Below are 24,307 nucleotides of genomic sequence, written 5' to 3' on the forward strand. Positions count from 1 at the left end.
AAATCCCATCCATCTCGCTAATCAAACCAGGTTTAACCACCAAAGGCTAGCGACATGGAACTCCACCGTACCGTGTTCAGACCAAGACTCAAGCTTCTCCATTCATATAAAGTGAAAATCATCTCGCCACATCGAAGAAATATTCAGTTTGGGTAGGCTAATCCCCAACCAGGCCTTACTCATCGTGTTCTCGAACAATGCATATCCGATATAAGTTCCGCGGCATACAGATGAGCTTTAAATGAACAATCCTACGCGCTTTCCACTACACTTCTTCAAAGAGGAGGTTTCCAGATACGAACCAATAGAAAAATTCTGAGTATAAAATGGATGGATAGCGCACAAGACCGAGAGACTCTCTGCAAAATCTTGTACTCTATAACTCGCAGGTTGTAGGTATACCACATGACATTCTTCAGAACTTGTTCACACTCTTGACGCGATATGACTCCGCAGGTTACGCACCACCAGAGGGCACTATACAGCGAGCATGCACCAAAGCACGTTATGTCAATTATGTCAGCTTGCCAAAGTCATTGATGGAGTTGCATAATCTTTCTAGGGAGGTGATACGACACTGTGATTCTACGTCATTCGCAGAAGGTGTTTTATGTGAGCTCAATACCATGCTTACAAGTGTACAAGGCGACAATATTGAGTATCTCTGGTTGATCATCATATTGAAGGTCGAAGGCACGCCTATGCAGAAAAGCGTGCTCTACTGCAGGAATTGGTCCGAATTTATTTTTCTTACATGCGTAATTCTCAGAATGCGTCTGCCAAGTCAGCAGATACATGATTTCTTCTCACAGTGAAACAGACTGTGCATCTCTTATATCAACAGAAATACTGATTTAATTCACACCATGCATTACCAAAATAACTACGAAGGGAATTTTAATGCCGAATAATTCGGAAAATTTAATGCCAGGCATGGTTCAGTTTTTCAGCGATTAGGAATTTATTACTTGGTATCGTCCCTCTAGTGGACCTCTTTTTCAAGCATCAATTTCGCAATCAGGTAACCATTCAGATGATTGGAATTCTGCATGGATTGCTTTCAAGAATGAAGCTTATCTGTGCCCTTACAAAGAAGGCGACAGAGAATTTGCAACGATAATGGTCGGGAAACTTTAGAAAACACCGCTCAATTACCTTAGATAATAAGACATTCAAGATCACAGTTAAACATTGCCGAAGAATCTACAAGAGAGGATGACCGTCTTTCTAGTATTTTTAAATATCAACGCAGAAGCCGATGTTTTGACAGGAAATCCAAGTTTACATACAATTGTCTCAGAAATGCTTGAAGTTGGCGGCGATTTACGTGAAGAAGCTAGAATGCTTTGCCTTGAAACAATGCTCAGAGGAAATGTCCCAGATTTTCCAAAATTTGTCCAACAAATTTGCTTCAATCATGGAATTCAGCAAGTTCCATACCTAATGAGACTTTGTGATTGCGGAATGCTTGACAAAGCGCTTGTTAAATGGTCCAATTTCGTAAAACCATTTAGATTATATAATCCAGACTTTGACAAGAACGGCGATGAAGCAGCCATGAGCTACTTAGGATACGCTCCTCTTTCAATAAGATACGTCGAAAGCATCGTTAAAAAAGATTTCCCATCTGTTCAAAAAGTAATCGGAGATTCCTTCGAAACATACCAAAGCGGAACACCACAAGAGAACGGAACATACATTGTTTTCTTTGTTGGCGGCTGCACGCACTCCGAACTTAACTCATTAAGAAGACTCGCGATCAAAGGACCGGCAAAGTTCTCTGTTTGCACAACAAACATGTTCTCCTCCAGAGAATTCTTCGAGTCCATCGGATTCGCAATTCCAGGATGGAAACCAATTCACTTATAAAATTTATATTAACAACAAAAAGAGAAATGTTTTCTTATACTAAAAATATTTCAGTTTTTATCTTCTCTCTCATTCAATATGGTTTTCTTCTTAAATAAAAGACTTTTGTACATATTTTTATTAAATATCTCATTTAAAAATCTTTATATTTCATTGAAAAGATAACCTTTTAAATAAACTTATATGATTACTTTATAACGAAAGCTTTAATCAAAATATTTTTTCAATATTTTTCATGTCAACACGATTTGTCTAAGTTATGAGTTTATTTTCAAATTTTACATCATTAGATCTTAATGGTTTTCACATTGTTCGAACCTAATTTAAAAATGAAATTCAATTACAATTAATATACACTTTATACTAACAAACAAATGAAATAGAATTAACCAGGAAAGATCAAAAATATATCTATGAATTGTTTGGCATTTTCAAATTTTTTTTCTTGTTATTAAACAATTTGACTTGATTGTAACGTCGATGCTAAGTAGATATTATCAATTAGGAGGCCAAAGGCAAATATACCTCCAATTATGGCCATCATGTCAATTATTATTTGATAAATTGGTCGATCAAGAACGTATTGAAGGATAAGGGGCGATATATCATAATTGATGAAAACACCAGGCAATTTATCGGATGATTCATCACGATATCTATCATAACTTGTTACAGAAAGACTGTATTGAGTATCATAATCGTTAAGAATACGTGTAGCTCTAATGTAATACATTGCTTTATATCTTCCGTATTCTTTTTGAACTTTCATATAATTTTGTAAAATTTGCGCAGGATGATAGCCTCCTCCCATCGAAAAGAAGTCAAATGAGTGTGTAAAGTTCAGATTTTCCTTAGGAACTCCTAAATAGTCTGCTGATGTATTAGTTGTGTTTTGGCCAATAGTAATGAAAAAACTGCCATGAGTATGAGGGACAGTCAGTGTAATGCCAAGAGTACAACTATCATTTATGAGTGAATCTGCATCAGAAAACGTATTCCTGCATTGTTGAATCATGGCCGTTGGAGGATGACTTTTTTCAATTTTTTGGAAAGCGTCTAATACTTCTTTACATGAATTGCAGCATCCATTTGATGCTCCATAGCATGATCCGCATTCTGTTGTTTTGATATTTGAAGCTCTTAAAAATTTTATCATCGATAATGGATCACTTTGATAATTTGTAGCTATTTTTGCTTCTTGCTGTATGTCTTTGTTATGATCGTATACATTTACAGTAAGGTATTGGCATGATAAACTTGGAAACGTGATTGATAAAGTAATTGGAAGAGTGGGGATCTTCTTCCAGTCTAATATTTTGTTATTTTCTGGTAGTCTTTTCATCAACGTATATTTTTTGCTTGAATGGTGTTTTAATAAAAATATAGATATCATAAATTAAAAATATCGCAATAAGAAAGATACAAATTAGAGAAACAATCCCACTGAATGTAGATTTCCTCGAATAATCGCCTGAAATTTTGGGAAAGATATCAAACTTCTTCATTAAATTTTACAAATAAAAAAAATGCTTGATTTATTCGGAAAACTCACAGTATTTAACTTGACTTAAAGCATCATTAAGATCTGACCATTTTATTTTGTCTAAAAAGAGAATTTGGAAAAAACCTGAATAAAAAATCAAATTATGGATATTTTTACTCAGAAATAGCTTTCATAAGCGACGGTAGTTTTGTTTTCTACTTCTCCTTAAATGATACGATTTTTTTTTCTCTTTGTTGAATTATCGTCGGAATAAACTTTTTTTATTTTTCTTTGTAAAGTTCGCAATTTCACCTCATAGTTGAAAAATATGTCGCTCAAATTCACTGTCATTTCGGCCAACAATGTGCCCATTGCAGACCTGAAGACTTCAGATCCATATGTCAAGCTTTACGTTGATGGACCGATTAAGGTTTATCTTTGCAAGACATCAACAATCAAAAGCAATCTAAATCCGAAGTGGAACGAAACATTCCTTATTAACACAGTTCGTGGAGCTCGTATTTATCTTGACGTTTACGATGAAAGTTTAGGCAATGATACTCAAATTGCACATACCGCTTTTGATCCTATGATTCATCCATTTGGAGCAGAAGTAAATATTCCTCTTATTCCAGATATTAACAAAGGTGGCGAAAACTGCAGTATTAAGGTCTTTGCTTCCTTCAAAGAAACAAATCCTCCACCAAATTCAACATCAACAGCATTTCAGAATCCACATTATATCACATTCGAACCAGATGAACCCGTTGTTCTTCGTCCACCACTGATTGAATCACGTGCAAACGCTTTGCCATATCCGATACCATTCCAACTATCAGCGATCTTATACAATAAAGGCGACAACTCCACCACGATCGTCGATGCAGATAATAGAAGCGAGAATGGCGTCAGCCACTCAGGACATCACCCAGTTTTGTCATTCAAAACATTTACGCAGTCAATACGTATTGATCCATCGCTCCTCATAAAGAAAGGCGTTTCTCAGATATTTATTGCAATCAATACTCAAGATATTACGACATTACAATCCTTATGCAAGAATGGCGGCTTCCTTACGATCTGGGATTCCTTTGAGAAAGGAAACAACTACAAGAAAGGCTCGCCGTATCGTTTCGATATCAAAACTCGTAAAAAAGAGGTTTTATTAACTCCTGTACAACGCATTAAAGTTAATTTCGAACCAAGCGCCGTATTTACAGTCGTTGCCAATGCTGTCGTATCTACCGCCGCAATCCGCTACAATCCAGGCTTTGTTTTCCTTCCAAATTCAAATGCTGACGGTTTTATCACTCCACAGTCTCCACATGCCGCCGTAAGACATGTTTTACAATACGAAGCAGGTGTAGCAGCTGCCCTGACCCAGTTACCACATTCTCTTCCAATATGCGCACCAACACCGTTAAGTACTGTTTTTACACAGTATTTCGGAATCACTAGTGCTCCGGAGCATTCAATTCTTCGCGTTAAAGTCACCGGAAACAAGGACCACCAGTTGTACATCGCTGCATTTCGAACAGATCTTTCAATTGCGGACTGCATCACAGATAAGAAGGCAAATCTCTGTGAGAACGCAATTGTTAATGTTCTTTCTCCAAATGTCTTCCTTGACAGAGTTCCTGATGACGTTTCCTTCATCTGTTTCTGCCTTTGCGGAGATAAACCATTGGCATACAACCAATCAAAGGAATTCCTCAAGGTAAAGATACCAACAAAAGAAGTTCCACAGCCACAGTGCGTTTTGGGATTGATGGGAGGAACAGATTCCAGAATTTCCCTGTTCCTGCTTCTAAAACAAGGACTTCTTTCATGTGGTTTATCTTGTTTAGAGAACCATTTGGAGGATGGGCATTCCTTTCTTTGAGATTGCCTGTCGAAGCAAGAAATGCGGCGGAATGCGTGGAATGCATGAAGAGAGTCATCGTAAAACTTAAGTAATTTTTAATATCTCTTCTTCATCTCTTTTTTATATTTTACTTTCTCTATATTTTTAATTTTTTTACTAAAAAAAATAAATTCAAAGTTATTTTAATACCTTTATAATGTTGAAATTAAACACAGAAGAATGTTAGACGACAGAAAACTTATACTAAACATGATTTTCTTCTTATCATTTTTGCTAATTGAGACTTCATGTACATTTGTATTTTGTGGTATTTGAATTTCATTTTTTCACGAAAACATATATGATAGCATTCAGTGTAATTATACAAGTTATACTCATATATCTATAGGTACATATTTCACTAGGATTTTTTAAATGAATCTTTTTAGATGAGGAGATAAAATCATTTAAACTATCATGTATTTTATGAAAACAATCAAAGCACATGTGATATTAATATGGAGTCTTGAACTCTTCTTACAATAATATTATTTACATAGATATGCAGAATAATGTAATGCTTGAAATTGATAGTATAGATTGTAATTAATTTTGTTTATTTTAATTTGATTTTTCTTTCAATGATATAATGACAATCTAAGAGGTAACTTTCTTAACTATTTCTAAGATAATAATTTTAAATTTGAATATCTTATTCATTAACATAATCAAATAGAAATATTCTCTAAAAACATATAATAACCTTGTTAACTATCATTCTTTTAAGACTTAACTATCAAATATTATTGGATGCGCATTAAACGATCAGAGAATTTAGGAATCAGAAGTTGGATTTCTGATCTTTTTTTTACGACTCTATTTATAATATCTCCTTCATAGAGACAAAACCTATCAATGAATTCGATATTAACATCCGTCACTTTATCGATGCTAACTTCATGAAATGAAATGAAACAATAAAAAATGTAAAGTCAAATTTTGAGAGTGAACATCGGCTATCATCTAAAAAGTGACAAAAATCTATTTTTTAATTTTTTCAACTTTGCAAGCTCAATTACCATGGACACAGATTTATTTGAAGTAGAGGACATGATATGGAGCTGTACAAATGAGAACATGGAAACTTGTCTTGAGAAAATTCAAAATTTTATTAATAAAAAACCAGGGAATGCAGATATAGTATATGATACTGCATTTCAAGCATCAATATATCGTCCCAAAATACTTTTGAACCTTTCCACGATCGTTCAACTTGCATTAGAAAAGAGAATTTATACCCATGAATCAAGTAAGACCCCATTGAACTCTATTCTTATTAAGCGCAATATTATCAAATCCAAAGATTCCCAAAACAAGACATTAGAAGAAATACTCGAGCTTTATCCCCCAAATTCAGTTCAACACGCACTTTTATGGGATAATGTCTCAGAAATCTCAGCAAAGATGATAGACAAATACATTAAATCCAAAGAATTAATTTCCCTGGACCCACTCTTCCAAGGTGTATTTTCCATTGTGAATGTAGCTGCTTATCTCGGTGCCGTGAACATTTTTAATTTATTGTTGACATATAAAGTTAAAGTTGACGATAGTACAGCGACGAATGCCATTTGTGGTGGGAATAATGACATCATAAATCAATGCAAAGATGTTATAGTATACAATGAAGATAAATTACATTACGCGATGATGCATTACAGAACAGAAATGGTTGATTTAATTTCCCAGAAAATTGGCAAAAAACCTTTATTAACTGATACAATCAGATACCACAATACGAAGCTGTTTTACGACTTGATACAAGAAGGTGCTGATGTCAATGCACATAATAGTGATGAAAAACCACCAATCATTCTTGCAGCAAGTGGGTACAATGAAGATATTGTTAGAGTACTTATAGAAAAAGGTGCCAATGTAAATGAAAGGACAAAAAATAATTTGACACCAATTTTCTTTGCAGCAAAGAATGGATGCACACCAATTTTCAAGTTGCTACTGGATGCTGGAGCAGATATTAATGCTATCGATACAAGTGGAAGAGATGTAATGCTTCCGGCAATTTCAAGTGTTAAATCAGAATTAATTTATTTTATTTTAGAAAACGGTTATGACATGTCAAGAAATCAATACCAAAATCTCAAATTACTGGTTATTAATGACCTCATTGACATTATGAAAGCATTTCTACAGAAAGGAGCTTACAAGAGATGGCACAAACATGATGGTTTGATGGAATGCATTTTGAGAAAACAAAACATCGAAATGTTTAAATTGGTAGCTGAATTTGGAGTCGGAATTCAAAGTTTTGATTCTTCAAAAATGAATTTACTGATGATGGCTGCTAGTTTAGGCAATATTGATGCCTGCAAGTACCTCTTAGATAACAATGTTGATGTAAATGCAATTGACTTAAGAGGAAAAACTGCACTTCATTTTGCGGTCAAATATCCCACAATCATCAAATTATTAATTTCAAAAGAGGCAAAAATTGATGCTAAATGCTCTTTCGGGTCTACTCCATTGATAGATGCTACAAAAATCAGTAATGCTCATTCTGTTCACATTCTTCTCAAAAATGGAGCTGATCCAAATATCAGAGACTCCTCTTCAAACTTTCCACTTTCTTACGCAATTATGTCTTATTCATTGGATGTTATGACCGAATTAGCAGCTTATAATCCAGACATACAACTAACAGATTCAACTGGAAGAAATGCTGCAAAAATTATACATCAAACGTGGACAAAAGAACTCGCAAGGCCTGTTTTAGATATATTAGAATCAATAAAGAAATAAAGTATTATTTTGTTATTTATTAAATCATATTATTCTTAGAACAAATTTTGGGAATCTACATTTTATAATTACTTTATCTTTAGTTTTAATATCGGCTTCACAAATGAAGGAATAGCCATTTGCTTTGCCGGATTTTTAGCATTGGAAAACATTTTTGAAAAAGAATCAGAAAAAATGTAATTTCAAAATTATTAGAAATGGTCGCAGACATATTCATTTAAAGGGATCAGAATTATCTCCACGCATGTAGCAATTGTCAAAAATCAGGATCTAATGCCTGAAGAATGTATTTGCATATGCCCCTGATTTTTAAGTAACTAGACCCTGATGTATTTATTAATTTTATAGAGAATGGAAGAATTTCAACTTGAAGAGTTATTGAAATGGATTGATGATATCCTCTATCATGGAAGAAAAAGAATCTTTCAAAGACTTCAGTGATGGCGTTTTAAGGCTGAAATTTTGCGCACATTTTTATCCGAAAGCAGTTGATCTATTTAATTATAATGAAGGACTAAAAGTTGACACTAAAATATATAATTGGAATACACTCAATGCAAAGGTATTACGAAAAATCAAATTTCCAATAGATAAAGGAACAATTACTGATATTGCAAATTGCAAGCAAGGAACAATCGAAAAAGTTCTTTGGGATTTCAAACACTTTGTTGAAAACAAGCAAGAAGAAGCTCAAAAACCATATTTCGACGATATTCAAACAGATCCTGATATTGAAGAGATAGAGAATGCATTGAAAGCAACAGATAGAAGCTTACTCGAAAATAAAATCAAAGAATGCGAAGAACAAGCTAAATATATTGAAGAATTACATTCAAAAATTAAAATTGTTAAAAACTTGATCAAGGAAAAGGATTTGTATCTATCTCAATTACACTCATCAGGTCTTATTAGATAAGATCAATGATTCCAAATTATATTTTTATAAATTTTTATATAAGATGTTTTTCATTATAAATATTATTGTTTGTTATTTTTATATCAGCTGGAGCTATTTGGAATCTACTTTGAAGAAAAATTAATGAAAATTAAACGAATAACAGTTTTTTTAGAATTAAAAACAATTTATAGAATGAAATAGAAGAACAACGCGACGAACCCCGCCAGAACATTATACCAATTAATCTTCTTTGGCGAGAAAATTACAATTAATATGGAAATAATCAAAGTTAATATGACAATAACGTAAGATTGATGTTTCCTCCATTGTCCTTCGAACAAACCTTCCTTAAATTCTGTGTTTGTAATCTTAGATTTAATGAAAAAGTAAACCATCTTGATATGACGAGCAACAGCAGCTTCAATGAACTCCCTATCCCATGTTTCCTTGATCCAGTCAAGAGAGTAAGCGTATCTGAACATTATATCCTTATCTGTTTTCTTGAAATAGAATTGAACAGGTATATGAAGAAATCCTTGAAGAGCTGAGCGCGAGTAAGACATGAATAATTCAAGGGTGAACGTATCTCCTGATTTCATAAGAGTATAAGTTGATTGAACGAGAACAGATTGGAAAAGAGGCTGCTTAAACTGGATTAAACGTGAAATACCATCTTTTGTCTTGTTCCATTTACCAATAACGACATCAGAACACTCACAGACCTTAAAGAATTCCGACCATAATTCTGAACTCTTAACAAGCTTCATAATATCAGCGATGTTACCTGGTATTTGCTCTTCGTATGTATGAGGAGCTCTCAGTAGTGTAAGCTTACGCATAACTTCGGTTTCATCACGATGAATAAGTCCGAATGATGGTTTTTCAGATTTAACTGCATCAGTAAGAAGAAGTACATAGGACCAAAATATATCTCTATCCTTCATTTGTGTAATCATGATCGTCTTTTCATTTTGAAGTTGTAATTGAACTCCTTTTTCCAAAGATCTACGAGTTGCTTGTGTCATTTTCAGAATACCTTGCCAGGGGATAAGCGCTAACCACATGTTTTTCGATGCTTTGGGTACAAACATCAGTTTACTATGAGTAAATTGGCACTCGCCCTGCACAGAGTTCTTTTCACCGAATATCGTGCAGGTAGTCTTGTAGATGACATTTTCATAATTTGTTTGATGAATTACATTCTTCTTAGTAAAATCAGCGAGTTCCGCAATTTCACTCATTAATTTTTTACAGTATTTTTTTTTGCTATTTCAATTTTTCAAATTTTTGAGAAGGCACTGTAAATGTTATCTTATATAATAATATATAACTTTCGAAAAAGATTATTTGTCAAAAAAGTGATGCAAATTCAAGTAAAGTCGAACATTATCAATTCAATCGCTTCCGAAAAGTTGATTTTGGATCTGGGAGATTATAAAACCATTCTATTCAAGTCATATATTACAATGCGTGCATATTTATCTTCTAATTTCTTGAAGGCTCGCATCCCAAAATTGACGAACGTAATAAATCAACTAAAGGTAGTACAACACATTAATATTAGAAAGGCAAATAGGTTCTGGATGAGTGATCTGTTATAAATAAGAAAGATTTTTGCAAAAAATCTAGAGAATGTATATCTATTTGATAATATATCATAAAAACACACATATATTCAATATCTCTTTCTATGGTGAGGATTTTGACATAGAATCATGTGCTTGAATTGAATGGTGAGATTTCAACTATTTTGATTGCAAAGATTAATGTGATATTTTGAAGTAATGCTAAACTGTTTAGTTAAAAGAAGATCTGAAGAGATTGTTAAAGAATTTTCACAAAATATCCCACGATAGGCCATCTCCAGAATTAAACAAGCTATCCATACAAATTTTATAACTACTGCCGGGATTAAATTAGAATCATATCATACCTTATTTCATTGGGATCAAATTAAGGGAAATGATATTGTACTGAATATAGATATGATATAGATCAAAGGAGTTATTATTCTTCTCAATTTATCCAATGAAATGGCCATTTTCAGATAAAATGACAGCCAAACATATTAAAATCCAGCCAAGATTCTTCGTTAAATACAATCTACATATAGTGCTAATGCACATTATCCATTAAAAATGGAACTTTAAATTGACATAATTTTGAGGCAATGAAATTTGAAAAATAAAAAATTTGATGTCTAATCACCCACCCGGCGCACCAGGATTCGTTCCTCCAAGAACAAACATTCCCCCACCAGTGAAACCCATCGTTCCACCGACCGGATTTGCTCCTCCAAACATTCCACAGATTAACAGACCTCAATCACCAGGTGCTGCACAGCCACCAGTCAACATTACTCCACCGAAAATAACACCAATCGTCGCCTCACCACCACCTGCAACACCAGCAGCTCCAGAGCCAGCTCCAGCTCCAGCAGTATCTACTCCTGCTGCTGCTCCACCAGTTTCAGCATCTCCACCACCACAACAGGTACCACCAAAGGCAGAAACTCCACCGCCTGCCGCCAAGACAGCTCCTTCTAGTTCTGCCAACTACAATGAACAACCATCATCTGATTCAAAGAAAGAAATTCCGCCACAAGCTGAGCTTAAATACAATCCTCCTCCAACACCAGAGGAGAATCCCGAAATTAAATCTCTCCCAGCCGAGAATTTCACAAATACTCAAATGTCAGGTGATGTTCCACATGACATTCTCGTTGAAATCGAGGTTCCACAGGTTACAGCACCACCAGAGGGCACACAGGGCACAAAGGTTATGAAATCTATCAACTCCATCATTGATCAGGCTAATGAAGGCGATTCTATCGTCATTCCAGAAGGTGTTTACGAGGAATCCCTTACAATTACAAAGAAAGTCCATCTCTTTGGTGAAGGAAACTGCAGAATTGTATCAGATGGTGCAAAGGATACAATTTCTATCAAGGCAGAAGGCGCAACATTCACAAATATCACATTCCTTCAGCACGAATCACAAGCCTCTCGTGCTCTCAACGCTAATGCTGGCTCTGTTTACTTCAAGAACTGCAATTTCTCTGCCAAGTTCATGTCAACAGCAAACTTAGTCGGCAATTCTCAGGCTACATTCGATGGCTGCACATTCGAAGGCCAGTCATCATCAATCGTTAACCTTGGCGGAAATTCCGTTTCACAGTTCCTTGGCTGCACATTCAAGGGTGCTGGAAACAACGGACTTATTGTTAAGGCTCGCGCTGCTACAACAATCAAGGATTCAAACTTCCAAGATATCCGTAAAGACGCCGTTCATCTTATTGACAACTGCTCTGCCGTTTTCAAGAGCGTTAAGGTCAACAACGTCGGTGCACATGGCTTCCTCATCTCATCAGAGTCAAAGCGCATTTCACTCATCGATTGCGAGATTACAGATTGCCGCGAAACAGGCATTTCCGCATTCCTTGCTTCCTCTCTTACACTCCACAGGAATACAATCAAGAAGGCAAGACATGCCTCGAAGTTTCTGATGGTTCTTCCATCTTAATGAAATCCAATCGTTTCATGGATACATACTCTGATGCCATGGTTATCTGCTTCTGCCATGCCAACGTTCTCTCACAGGAGGACACATTCTCTGGCATCGGAAACGGTCTTTGCGCCATGGAAAGATCAAGAGTCACTGTCCAAGGCGGCAAATTCGAGAACCTTGAAGGCACAGGAGCCATCGTATTCGGAAACGAAGCATTCCTTTCCATTTCTTCCTCCAACTTCAGGAACATCAAGTACAGCGGCTTGCAAGTCCATACAGGCGGCTCATTGACAGTCAACAGCTGCACAATGACAAACTGCACAGACAGTGGTTTGTTCGTTGATGGCGACTGCAACGCAAGAGTCGAAGGCCTCCAAGTAACAAACGGCCAGAAAGTTGGTGTTCTTGTCAGGAATTCCGGCGCATTCCTTAAGGAACTCGATCTCAAGTCCAACTACCAGTACGGTTTGTTGTTGAATAACGCAAGAAAGGTTGATTGCCAGCAGTCATCATTCTCACAGAACAGAGCTAGTGGCATCATCATTAAGAACTCTGAGAAGATCACATTCAACAACATCAATTCCTGCGAGAACAACTACCATGGTATTGAATTCCACAACTCATTTGTTTCTGTAAGAGGTGGTGAGATCAAATCAAACAAAGTCTGCGGCTTAGTCATCGCTGAGAAATCCGATGTTTCCGCAAACGATCTCACAATCTCTAACTCCGAATACGGTGTTCACATTACAGAAGCAACAGGAGATGTCCGTGGAACAACAATTTCCGATTGCAAGCTTGGTATTTACTCAACAAAGGCAATTGCTTCTGTCGCAACAACATCATTCAAGAAGTGCGAAATTGGCTTCTCAGTCACAGGAAAGGACTGCAAGTCTGGCGCAAAGAACTGCCAGTTCGAAGAGAACACAATCCATCTCCAGTGCGAGAAAGACTCAACATTGTTCGTTAAGGAGTGCGAACTCAAGAACTCTAAGTCTGTCGCCATCAAATCTTCTGAAGGATACAACTGTGAAATCACTGGATCTCATTTCTCAAATGGTACATGCGCTGTTTGGGCTGACACTAAATTACACGTTGTCAACAACACAATTGATGACTTCTCAGAGGTAGGCTTGTACATTTGCGGAGGAACTGGTGACATCATGAGCAACAAGATCACAAACAATGGCGGAGTCGGTATCGACGTAGTTAGCGGTGATCATAAGATTACAAAGAATGAAATCATCGGACATAAGTACTATGGTATCCACATAGATTTGGATGCTTCCCCTGCAGTTTCTAATAACACATTCTCTGATAACGAATTAGGAAATGTTAGCCGCGAATGATGACTTTCGCTATTTTATTTTATTTTTTTTAGTAAAAAAATTTCTAATTTAAATCTAACTATTTTGATTTAATCTACATAACCTTCATCCTCTTAGCAATAAATAGATTAAATATCTCAGACTCATTGCTTTAGTTTTTGATTGATCTTTGTATCACATTTTACTCTTAAACAAAACAGTGAATTATAAGAGTCATCAGTAATTAATTTAGTAATATTACCAATAAATACTGGGAATTAACAAAATCATATACAGAAATTCATAAAAATTTTCAACCATCAATTAATTAAGAGTTTTATATTCTCCATGATTTCTATGTGTGATATTTTGAACACTTTTGATATTTTTTTTAATTTAAATTTTGCCAATTTGCAACATTTATTTTCATACAAAATTTGAAGACAGGCCAGTAAACTATAAAATACTCGTATAAATTAACTATCAGATTTTACATCCTTCTCAACTTTTCAATGAGTTTTACAAGTCATTCAAAATGTTGATATTTAAAATAAAGTTTTGATTTTTTGATAAATTAGCTCAATAAGAGCGAGAATTCGAATAATCGAATTCTTGACAAATTTGAATTGAAAATCAATTTATGATTTTGCTGAATTTTTATTGTGTTCTAGGTTTTGGATTGAGTTATATGGGTGACATTCAAGAACTGTCAATCAGTAGTCCAAAAATTGTCCAAAGAACTGATTTTATTGGATACAGATATCGAGTTAAAAATATAAAAATTAAAAAAGATGTCAAACGCATCGAAAGTTATGCATTCCAAGGATTCACAAAACCAGAAACAATTTATATATCAGAATTCTTAGAATATTTCAGTAGCTCTGCAACATTGAATTGTGAAAACTTGCAATCCATCACAGTATCGCAAAATAACCCTAACTTTTATAATGATTCTGATATGAACTTGTATTCTAAGAACACAACAGTATTGATTAGAGTTATGCCAAAGAAAACAACCTCAGCTAAAATGCAAATTTTCACGATTCCTTCAACTGTAACTACTATTGAACAATTTGCCTTTGCAAATACAGATATGTTTGGTGTAAATTTCGAACGAACTTCAAATATTTCAACACTTGGAATTTTATCTTTTTCATTGAGTGGTCTTTATACAATTACGATTCCATCCACAGTAACATCGATACAGAATCAGTCATTTTATAAATGCCAAAAATTACAGAGCGTTATATTTGGAGAAAACACAAATACGCAAAAATATATCGGATATGAATCATTCTCATATACTTCAATTTCTGAATTTCTTTTTCCATATAATTGTATTGTTGATAATGATGTTTTTAGTCATTGTCAATCCTTGACTTTCATAGGAATCCTTGACTCATCCACTTCCATCTCAATCAACACATTCAGTGGATGTTTGAGCATCGAATCGATTTCATTAAATTCAAAAAAATATGTTATAGAAAATTCTTTTCTGTATAGCAATGATTTTACTGAATTATATTACATTATACAGCAACATAGTGGTATAGATTATTATAGGCGTTTGCCAAATATTAATAATATGTGTGAAACTGCATTTCTGAATCATAGCATAAATACACTTACTCGTGTAGATTCTATTCCAACGAACGGAAAATATTCGATTGTAAATGGAATAGTATATGATACTCGAAATAATTATGCCATTAGCTCTTTGAATGGAATAAGTAGGGTAACTATTAAACAAGGTACAGTGAAGATATGCAAAAGGTGCTTTTTTAATCAAAATATTCAAAGTTTTCAAATTCTTGATCATAATTCCTTAACGATGATAGAATCAGAAGCATTTTATGGATGTAAAATTAACTCAAGTTTGTATTTTAATGGTCAAGTTATGATAATCGAAAAATATACTTTTCAAAATTCTGAAATTAACTTAATAATAATTTCGGCTTCAGAAAAATTAGTTCTTATGGAATCGGCATTTGAAAGAGCAAACATCTCGAATTATATTTCAATTAATCATAATTTGAGTTACATTGGAAAATGTTGTTTTTATAATTCGACAATTACAAATATATACTTTTATAATGTCCAAAATATATCAGAAATTGAAGATGAGACATTTGCCAATTGCACAATTTCGTCAATCATTTTACCAACTTCAATAGAAAAAATCGGAATTTCTGCATTTGAAAATTGCCGCATTTTGCAATATATTACTCAATCTCAAACAAGACAAGATACTGCTTCAAAAAGTTCAATTTATTATGCATATATATCTCTGAATTATATCAGAAAATTTGAAGCATTTTCATTTAACAATTGCACATTAATATATAGTATTTTTATAGGTTATGTTAATGAAGTTGAGTTTATTGGTCCTGGAGCATTTTCTAACATATCTAGTTTGATAACAGTTTCAATTGGGAATACATCTGACAATGTCCTTAATAATGAAACATTCTATGAAATCAATCTCTCCCAATATTTCATATCTCCAAATAATAAATATTATTCATCATATTATGCATCAAATTATGCATGTATATATAATAAAAACTTTTCCATTCTGCTATGGAGTGTTCCATCGATTCCAATTCTTTATCTCAAAAGAGAAACCATAATAATTGCTGATTATGCATTTTACTTTAGACGATCACTCAGTAGTATAAGTTTTACTCAAGAAAATTCTCTAGAAATAATTGGAAATTACGCATTTTCATTTACAAGTATTACATCATTAGATTATTTGCATAATTTGAAATCAATTGGAGATTATGCATTTAATTCGTCTGGTCTGATGCATGTTACATTACCAACTAATCTAAAATATATTGGGAATATGAGTTTTGCATATATATCCGTATCAAATATATCAATTCCAGAAAATTGTGAATTTATTGGAGATGAAGCTTTTTCCCACAATAATTATTTAATCAATGCTACTTTCGAACATAACTTAATAATTTTGAATTTAAGTAAAGGATTATTTTCCTCATGCAAAAAACTCGAAAATGTATCTCTTCCAAAAGATTTAATATTTATTGGGGATGAAACTTTCAAAGAATGCCAACAATTGAAAATCATTTACATCCCTTCAACATGCAAAGCCATTGGACAAGGAACATTTGAAAGCAGTGGAATTCAAGAACTTGTTTTTGCCGAAAACTCCAATTTAGAATTAATTGATAGGAAAGGATTTTATCGATGTACCATATTAAATACTATTAATATTCCTGCAAAATGCAAATATTTAGAATTCCAATCATTTTATGGTTGCAGTATTCCTTCTATTATATTTGATAAAGGTTCAGAGTTGTTAACAATTGGAGACCAATCATTTTTCCAATCGAACTTAAGAAGTATTGCCATTCGATCATCATGTAATATGGTTGGGTCTCGAGCATTTTCGGCATTTACATTATATTCAATTGAGTTTGAACAAAATTCTCGAGTTCAGTCAATCGAAAATTTCACATTTTCCAATAGTATCATAGAAAAAATAAAAATACCATCTAGTTGTAAATAAGGTCGCCAAAAAAAGTGCGGAAATTAAAAACTTCAGTTTGAGTACTTTCTGAGAGTCTGTTTGTCAGAAAGTATACATTTGTAAACTTTCTGACACTAAAATTTTTTTGGTCCTTTCAAAGTTTTTGACAATGTCAAAAAGTATACATCGGGGCTCTCAATTTTCCTCTCAAACGGCGGTTTTTTAAAAACGCTCATTTTTTCATCGACCTTATATGTTGAAAAAAAAATCAACGTCGTTTATGCATTTATGTATTGCTTTCAATTAACTGAAGTTATTTTTGAGAGAGATTCAAATATTTCTTACATCGATTCTACAGCATTTGATATATGCCCAAAATTAGAAACATTTATGATACCAGACTCATTTCATACAATTTCAGGTGTACTGAGTAATATCCCCAAAACAATAAAAAAGATAATACTTCCTGGGACAACCATTGAGACAATTCCTCGACATTGTTTTATTCAATTTGTAAACCTTGAATCAATTGAGGCAAATGAATACACATATATAAAGAACACAGAATATTATGCTTTTTCGACTATTAAAAATCTTAAAACAGTGAATTTAAATTGTTCTGTTTATCTCAATGATTACTCATTTTATAACTGTCAAAACTTGCTGAATGTTTACATTAAAGAAATTAGGTATTTTGGTATTCTTTCTTTCAATAAATGTCCATCACTTAAAAATGTTACAATAATAGATTACAATGGAACAATCCCAGATTATTGTTTTGAATATTGCCAAAGATTAATTAATTTCAATTCAAATGTTGCTATAAAAATTGTTGGAAATTATTCATTCGCACATTGCAGTCTTTTGGAATTAGATTTATCATCATTGAAAACTGTAAATCACAGTGGATTTTTGAACTCAAGAATCATCAATTTTCCTGAAAATATTGAGTATATTGGCGAAAATATGCATTCAAGTCAGTTGCATTTTGTTCATCCAAATATTCATTTCTTCAAATAAATTGTCGAGATCATCCGTGCGCATTTACTGAAAACAAATGGCTCAAGGCAAGTTAACAATATATGATGAGAAGAAGATTTTAATTTGTTTGGAGTGTATTTTTCCTCGGGAATACCGATATTGTTCGGCATCTTTATCCAGGATCAAAATTTTATGGGGTAATAGTAACAAAAGGGAATAGTGGTATATCGAACTTTTTGACATTACCACCGTCGAACACTTTAGACACCAAACATCTTATGCAAAAGGTCTTGGCCTACAAAATTCCGTCTATTAAACGTCATTTAATTATTTTGTTGTTATAAAAATGATTATTATATGTTTACACTAATCCTTTATAATATGTTGATGTTTCCACTCATTTCTTTTGTTTGTGGTAGTCCATGATATAAGTAATACTATAATGATTAAATGAGCTTATATCGTTTATTTAGATTAAGTTCTAGATCATTTCTATTTTCTTATGTGCATGGATCGAAGTTTTATTCTTTCTATTGATTGATGATTATTCTCCTCACATATGATTATTTATATTTATATTAACTTAAATTTGGTAATGATTATATGGATATTATAGGTTTAGAAAAGTAAATAAGTAGTATTTAAAAATTATGTACTAGAGTAGTTTAAATAAACAATTCAAACATTATAAATAAAGATTGGTAATTGGAGGTTTCATCTTCATACAGAAATAGTATAAGTATAAACCAACAGCAGAAGCAAAAAGAATCGACATCAAACCAATATAAAACATATCCCAAAAAGCAGCGACAATTTTTGCATGAAATTAAGGCGTTGGACGTCTGGACATTGGGAGTGGCTATACATCATTACATCAACGGTAAATCAATTCAATGACCTGCGGAAGAGGGAATTCGTAATTAAGAACGCTTTTTAGTGGAAAAATTCCAGATTTTACTGGAAGAATAATCGTAAATGGCTTGAAAAACCAGCTTTGTAGGTTGGGCTTATCAGTAATTGGCTGGAAAGCCAAAGATACTGTTTAGCTAGCGTATCTTTCTCACAGTAAAGCTACAAACAAACTTAGGTCTTCAGAATGAAGCGCTTGCTTTCAGAGTTGTTGACTTTAATACTATTGCTTCATTCGTTATAACTGACGAAACAGATTCATGGAGTTTGAAATAGATGGAAAGAAAGCACGAAATAAGATTTCACAATAATGTAGATATAAGATGGAAACATTAGCTGGAGTGTTAAATGCGCTCATAAATACTACAATAAACAAGGAGAACGAAGAAAACTTAATGAATGTTAAACTTATTGCAGGAGTTTTGAAGTTCAGTTATGCGAAGGAGTTTAAGATAACACGAATGAGTCATAGAGTACAACTTCTTTTGGGTGCATACCATATGACATTTCCTTTGAAAAGTGTTGACAAAACGATTGAGATGAAATCTGTTCCATACGTATGTTATGGTAATTGTTTGTACATTGAGTCTAAAATAGCTAATGTCACAGGTATTTCAGGAGTTAATAGTAAAGGTTCAGTAGAATATAAGTCTTTCTGTTATGCAGTCAATTCAATGTTCATTCCAAACGTTCCTGTCATAGCAACTCATTTAGGTAAATGGGTTCGCATTAGTCCTCATAATTTGAAAGACATGCAATTCAGACTTGTTGACTTTCAAGGAGAGCCTGTAGAACTGAAGGCACCAGTGCGAATGACTGTTGAAGTTGACTTTTTAGAAAATATTAAATGCAACAGCTTACAAGAGAACTCAGAGCTAAAAATATAAAGTATGAATGTTATGTATTAGGTCATGAACTTTGGTTGTTGCTGTTTGATGAAACAAATGAGTTAGTTATGTCAGTCAAGAGAACAGAAAAATATTGTGTTAGTGAAAACTGCACCAAGTCAATAAGATTAGGTTTGCATTATGAAGATGAGTTCGATACTGTTGAAGAAGTTTTGGATAGATATTACAAATTGCTAACTTGAAATTTTTTTGACTGACGGCACAAAGCGCCAAGACCGAAGGTCCTGACTGCTTTAATTTACTAAAACATATTTCAAACAAAGCTTATAGTAAGTAGATAGTTTTGTATACTCGTTCGAATATTTATACTTAAACTCAACTCCTGTAGTTCCTGGTGTTTCAATGATGCGGATGTTACCTATTTTCATGAATAGTGGAGTTTGACCACAGCATTCGATTTCAGGGTCGAGATAGTCAATGACACATTGTTTCCCTGTTATTCGTGAGATAACATTTTCAAGGTCCTCCTTTGTTAGAATTATTTGGTTCTTGCTTATAAGATTTGTCAAAAGCTTCTTATCGTCTTTGAGTAAAATTGTTTGGTATAACTGAAGAAGGTAATGGTCTACGTTATCTGAAGGATTTGTTTGAACATTTGTGTAAGGGTTGTCGTTGGCTTCTCTTGAAAGAATTTGTCCAGTGGTGGATACTCTAACTTAACATCTGATGTAGCGTTAGCGTTTGAAGCTGAGTTTAAATTCACGGATTTCAGTTCTGGTTCTTTTTCTTTCAAACACTCTGAACTATAGTTCTTTATGACAATATTGTTTGTCGTTCGTGAGTCAACATTTGATGTTGGTTCAATTGGAACATTAACGGCACCAGCTAAGATGGATTTGCTTCTCATTTCATATAGAATAAAAACCTTTTATATGTATGAAATGAACAATATACTCGACAAGGGTTTGAATGTAAAGCTAACGAATGAAAATATTGTTGAATTCACTGAGACAGGTGCTGTGTATAAAGATGTAGAACTACTGAACAAAAGAGCTAAGGGAAGAAGCAGGAACATGAACAAAGGGTGGAAGCCTATAAAAATTTATGTCAATGATGGCTCAGGAGGTTCAAACATAAAGTATGCAGAAAGTTATAGAGTTTATGCTCTCAAAGGTGAAAAGCCTTCATTTAAGAACAGCTATTCTAACGCATATCCTCAAAAGCTAACGGATGGGGAAGTGGATGATATGAATGACAGCAAAAATATTAACAGAAATGGCGACAGAGATGCATGGAATTTGTTTACCATCAGTCAATTGAAGGTTAAACTTTAAAACAATGTTGGTCGTTTCCATGGAATATTTTTGACTTTAATGGTATTAGTCATGATATGAATCTCAAGGTATGAACGAGGAGAGATGAGAGACTTATATGCTTCCCAAATTTCTTCAAAAGGTAATGTTATACCTGACTGTTTCAAATGAGTTCAATATCATAGCGTGAGAAACCTTGAAAGATAATGAAGTCAGTTATGAGACGTTTTATGTTTAAAGCTAAAAACCTCCATGTTTGCATAAGTATTGCTACAGTTAAATGGTAATGTCTGACTTTAGTTATGATGTTAGCTAATGGTGAGTCTGGTTTTGACACTAAACCTTTTCCGGCGAAGTCGTCACAAACGAGCAGAGTGTTTGAAGGATATTTTTTGAAGGGGTATTTTGAAAGTTTTGACAGAATGTAGTTTGTCAGTCGTTTCATATCGTAAACTCCTGAGTACTGACGTAAGTGGTGTTTGTCAATAATTCTTTCCATCTCCTCAGAAGTCTTTTGCATTCCTGACTGTATAAATTCAACGATGGCATAATATTTCCTCTTACGTCGAATGTAACGTTGAAGAAATTCAATGAGTTCACTGTCTGGAACTTTAACGACAGAGGCTTGAACTTTTGACATAAATGTTTTCGCTGTTGAGTCCATAGAGTCTGAAGTTGCTGATATAATGATTTGGTCATAATATGAGTCATTTCCTAAACGTTCTGTTATGAGTATATGACGAATGAGGTTAAATGTCTTACCTGAACCCATCTTTCCACAATAGAAATACACACCATTTGAACAGAATTCATAATCTTTGCTGAAAGGAAGAATAAGAGAAGAGTTAAGTTTGTCTGTAGTTTCATTCATGTCTTCATCTACATCATGTATTAAATGCTTCATTTTATCTCCATTAAAAATGCAAGTCAGAAATATTCAGAACATAGCACCGAGTCTAACTGACAAGAGTATAAAGATATACTATGAACATGTTATGATGAAACCAACCAAAATTCAAGAAAGTCAGTATACTTATGAATATCCAAGACACTGGGTAGAGTATGTAGGAGGTGAGAAAGCTATTGAAATCAGACAGGTTCGAAGTATTCCAGCAGGAAGAACAATATTATTGAAGAACTTTAATGTTTTGAGATATAATGATGAAACAAAGAAGCAAGATAGTTTCCCTGTTGCTGTGTATGTGAACCTAGACACAGGAGATGACATGAAAGTTTTTAACACAAAGCTTCAAACGGTAGTGAGAGAACAACTGACTGCGGAAGGGCATCCATTACCTTCAGAAGTTACCATAGCATATAATTTTGAAACAAACTCAATAGATTTTAAAGTCATCTCTGCAAAGAAGTCAGGTTTTACATTTAATGAAGCAGATGTATATTCGAATGAAAACTTCAAAGCTATTGCATGGTTAGATAATGACGATTGCTTTAAGAAAATATTTAAATTCAGTGACTCAAAGATGTCAATAGATGACCTTCGTGGAATGTTACCATCGACGTTTACAGTTGAAGGCTCAGCAGGATTGCTTACAAGATTGTCAATTGGTGGCGTTTGGTCTCGTGAGAACATTGTTATAAAATCCAGTATAAGTGAATTTGCTGAAGAATCTATATTATGTCTTTCAAACTACATGTATTCGCCACCGAAGCATTATAGTATAACAAACTTTGTCAGTAAGTTTAACATAAGACTTGTCGAACCTTCTTCAATGAAAGATGTTGTGCTACCTAAAGATGGAAAGGATGGACTCATTATTGAGATGATTTTAATTGCATATTAAATGAGCTTGTTCTTGAAGGTCATTCATGATGAAATAACTGTTGTAGAAGATGTTAGCAATTGTTCAGATATTTTATTGAGAATAGATGAGATAAGAAAGAAGTTAGATAGACCGCAAAGCGGTGAGGGCGAAGCCCGTGAGAACGCTTATGTTTTCATTGACTTTCTCCAGTAACGAGAACTTTTATGAGATAATATTGAAGAGAGATGATTTTAATATGGTGTAAATGGTAGCTTGGGCAGCTTTAGGCGCAATGGGAACAAAAGCATTAGCATTTGGAGCAAAAGCACTTGGAGCTTATGACGCAGTAAATAAAATGAGTGGAGGAAGGGTTTCGAAGACATTAGATGCAAATAAAGGGAAGATTGGAGGCTGGGTTGCAAAGAAGTTAAGATTAAATAAAATAGGGCTCATAAATAAAGCATCCAATTTGGTTGCGACTGAGTCAGAAAATGCTTTAGGAAAGGACGATGAGTTTGCAAAACACGCAAAAGACTTTAATGACCAGATGAAAGGTAAAACAATGCATTTAAATAGAGTCGATGGAACTAAAGAAAATGTTTCTTCTCCACTAGTAGTTCTTCCATACGGACCTTATGGAATGTATGGAAACCCTTACGAAAGACCATTTGACCCATTGACTGGTGGAAGTAACTGGTATCATTACGGACGAAGAAGAAAGACAGTCAAGTTGGAGACAGACGTGAAGAAAGCAACTAAAAAGAAACCAAGGAAGAGAGTTATAAAGCAATGAATTCAACAGGGTAGAAATGAGGGTAGAAATGAGGTTAGATCTAACCTTCTACCCTAAATTTATTTTTGTGCTATGTTTTCATACGTGTGAGGGTGGTGATATCATTAATTTTTTATTTTATTTTTTATTTTATTTTTATATAAATGACGAAAACTATTGAGATAACAAACTACAACGGTCATGAGTTCAAGAATTTGTTCTTCGTTCCTCGTGAAAATACATTCTATCAGATACGAGGGAGAAAGGGTAAAGTTAGTTTGAGCGTTTATGACAACAAACATAATGGGAGATATATAAAAGCAATAGATACAAACGGTAAGCGTGTTTCATTAGCTTTGTCAAAACTTACTAACATTTATTTTGACAGTGACTTTGACTCTGACGATTGGAGTGACAGCAGCGATACTGAAGAATATGAACTATTGTGTGAAGCACAGCAATGGGAAGCGCTGCAATACTTTTGTAAATGAGAACATTAGTGGG

At 33.8% G+C, this 24,307-nt stretch overlaps 7 protein-coding genes and 3 pseudogenes across 10 annotated transcripts, besides 1 other annotated feature; 8 read left to right on the forward strand and 2 right to left on the reverse strand.

Annotated features, from left to right (window-relative positions):
- Nucleotides 1-389: 389 nt before the first annotated feature.
- On the forward strand, nucleotides 390-815 carry TVAGG3_1080250 (uncharacterized protein; the record flags this gene model as incomplete). The annotated part of the gene is made up of 1 exon (XM_051256653.1): nucleotides 390-815. A coding segment is annotated over one exon (426 nt), but the record flags the coding sequence as incomplete, so codon positions are not given.
- A 400-nt stretch (nucleotides 816-1,215) lies between these two features.
- On the forward strand, nucleotides 1,216-1,869 carry TVAGG3_1080260 (vesicle docking involved in exocytosis; the record flags this gene model as incomplete). The annotated part of the gene is made up of 1 exon (XM_051256654.1): nucleotides 1,216-1,869. One exon carries the CDS (start codon nucleotides 1,216-1,218, stop codon nucleotides 1,867-1,869), a length of 654 nt encoding a protein of 217 aa, XP_051076122.1.
- Nucleotides 1,870-6,275: 4,406 nt separating this feature from the next.
- Nucleotides 6,276-8,012, forward strand: TVAGG3_1080270 (spectrin binding; the record flags this gene model as incomplete). The annotated part of the gene is made up of 1 exon (XM_001303023.1): nucleotides 6,276-8,012. The coding sequence occupies one exon, from the start codon at nucleotides 6,276-6,278 to the stop codon at nucleotides 8,010-8,012; it is 1,737 nt and encodes a 578-aa protein (XP_001303024.1).
- Nucleotides 8,013-9,058: 1,046 nt separating this feature from the next.
- Nucleotides 9,059-10,169, reverse strand: TVAGG3_1080280 (uncharacterized protein; the record flags this gene model as incomplete). Its single annotated transcript, XM_001303021.1, has 1 exon — nucleotides 9,096-10,151. The coding sequence occupies one exon, from the start codon at nucleotides 10,149-10,151 to the stop codon at nucleotides 9,096-9,098; it is 1,056 nt and encodes a 351-aa protein (XP_001303022.1).
- A 927-nt stretch (nucleotides 10,170-11,096) lies between these two features.
- On the forward strand, nucleotides 11,097-13,837 carry TVAGG3_1080290 (annotated as a pseudogene). Its single transcript has one exon — nucleotides 11,107-13,763. A coding segment is annotated over exon 1 (2,657 nt).
- A 527-nt stretch (nucleotides 13,838-14,364) lies between these two features.
- TVAGG3_1080300 (leucine-rich repeats (6 copies)-containing protein) lies at nucleotides 14,365-18,178 on the forward strand (the record flags this gene model as incomplete). Its single annotated transcript, XM_001303019.2, has 1 exon — nucleotides 14,410-17,256. The coding sequence occupies one exon, from the start codon at nucleotides 14,410-14,412 to the stop codon at nucleotides 17,254-17,256; it is 2,847 nt and encodes a 948-aa protein (XP_001303020.1).
- A 698-nt stretch (nucleotides 18,179-18,876) lies between these two features.
- TVAGG3_1080310 lies at nucleotides 18,877-19,252 on the reverse strand (annotated as a pseudogene). The gene has a single exon. A coding segment is annotated over exon 1 (376 nt).
- Nucleotides 19,253-19,254: 2 nt separating this feature from the next.
- Nucleotides 19,255-24,307: part of a mobile genetic element that runs on past the window's edge.
- TVAGG3_1080330 (uncharacterized protein) lies at nucleotides 19,782-19,994 on the forward strand (the record flags this gene model as incomplete). Its single annotated transcript, XM_051256655.1, has 1 exon — nucleotides 19,782-19,994. The coding sequence occupies one exon, from the start codon at nucleotides 19,782-19,784 to the stop codon at nucleotides 19,992-19,994; it is 213 nt and encodes a 70-aa protein (XP_051076123.1).
- TVAGG3_1080340 (uncharacterized protein) lies at nucleotides 20,888-21,289 on the forward strand (the record flags this gene model as incomplete). The annotated part of the gene is made up of 1 exon (XM_051256656.1): nucleotides 20,888-21,289. One exon carries the CDS (start codon nucleotides 20,888-20,890, stop codon nucleotides 21,287-21,289), a length of 402 nt encoding a protein of 133 aa, XP_051076124.1.
- On the forward strand, nucleotides 23,297-23,724 carry TVAGG3_1080350 (annotated as a pseudogene). The gene has a single exon. A coding segment is annotated over exon 1 (428 nt).

The sequence above is a fragment of the Trichomonas vaginalis genome (assembly GCF_026262505.1).
Source record: "Trichomonas vaginalis G3 chromosome Unknown ctg_146, whole genome shotgun sequence".
NCBI classification, from domain to species: Eukaryota; Parabasalia; order Trichomonadida; family Trichomonadidae; genus Trichomonas; species Trichomonas vaginalis.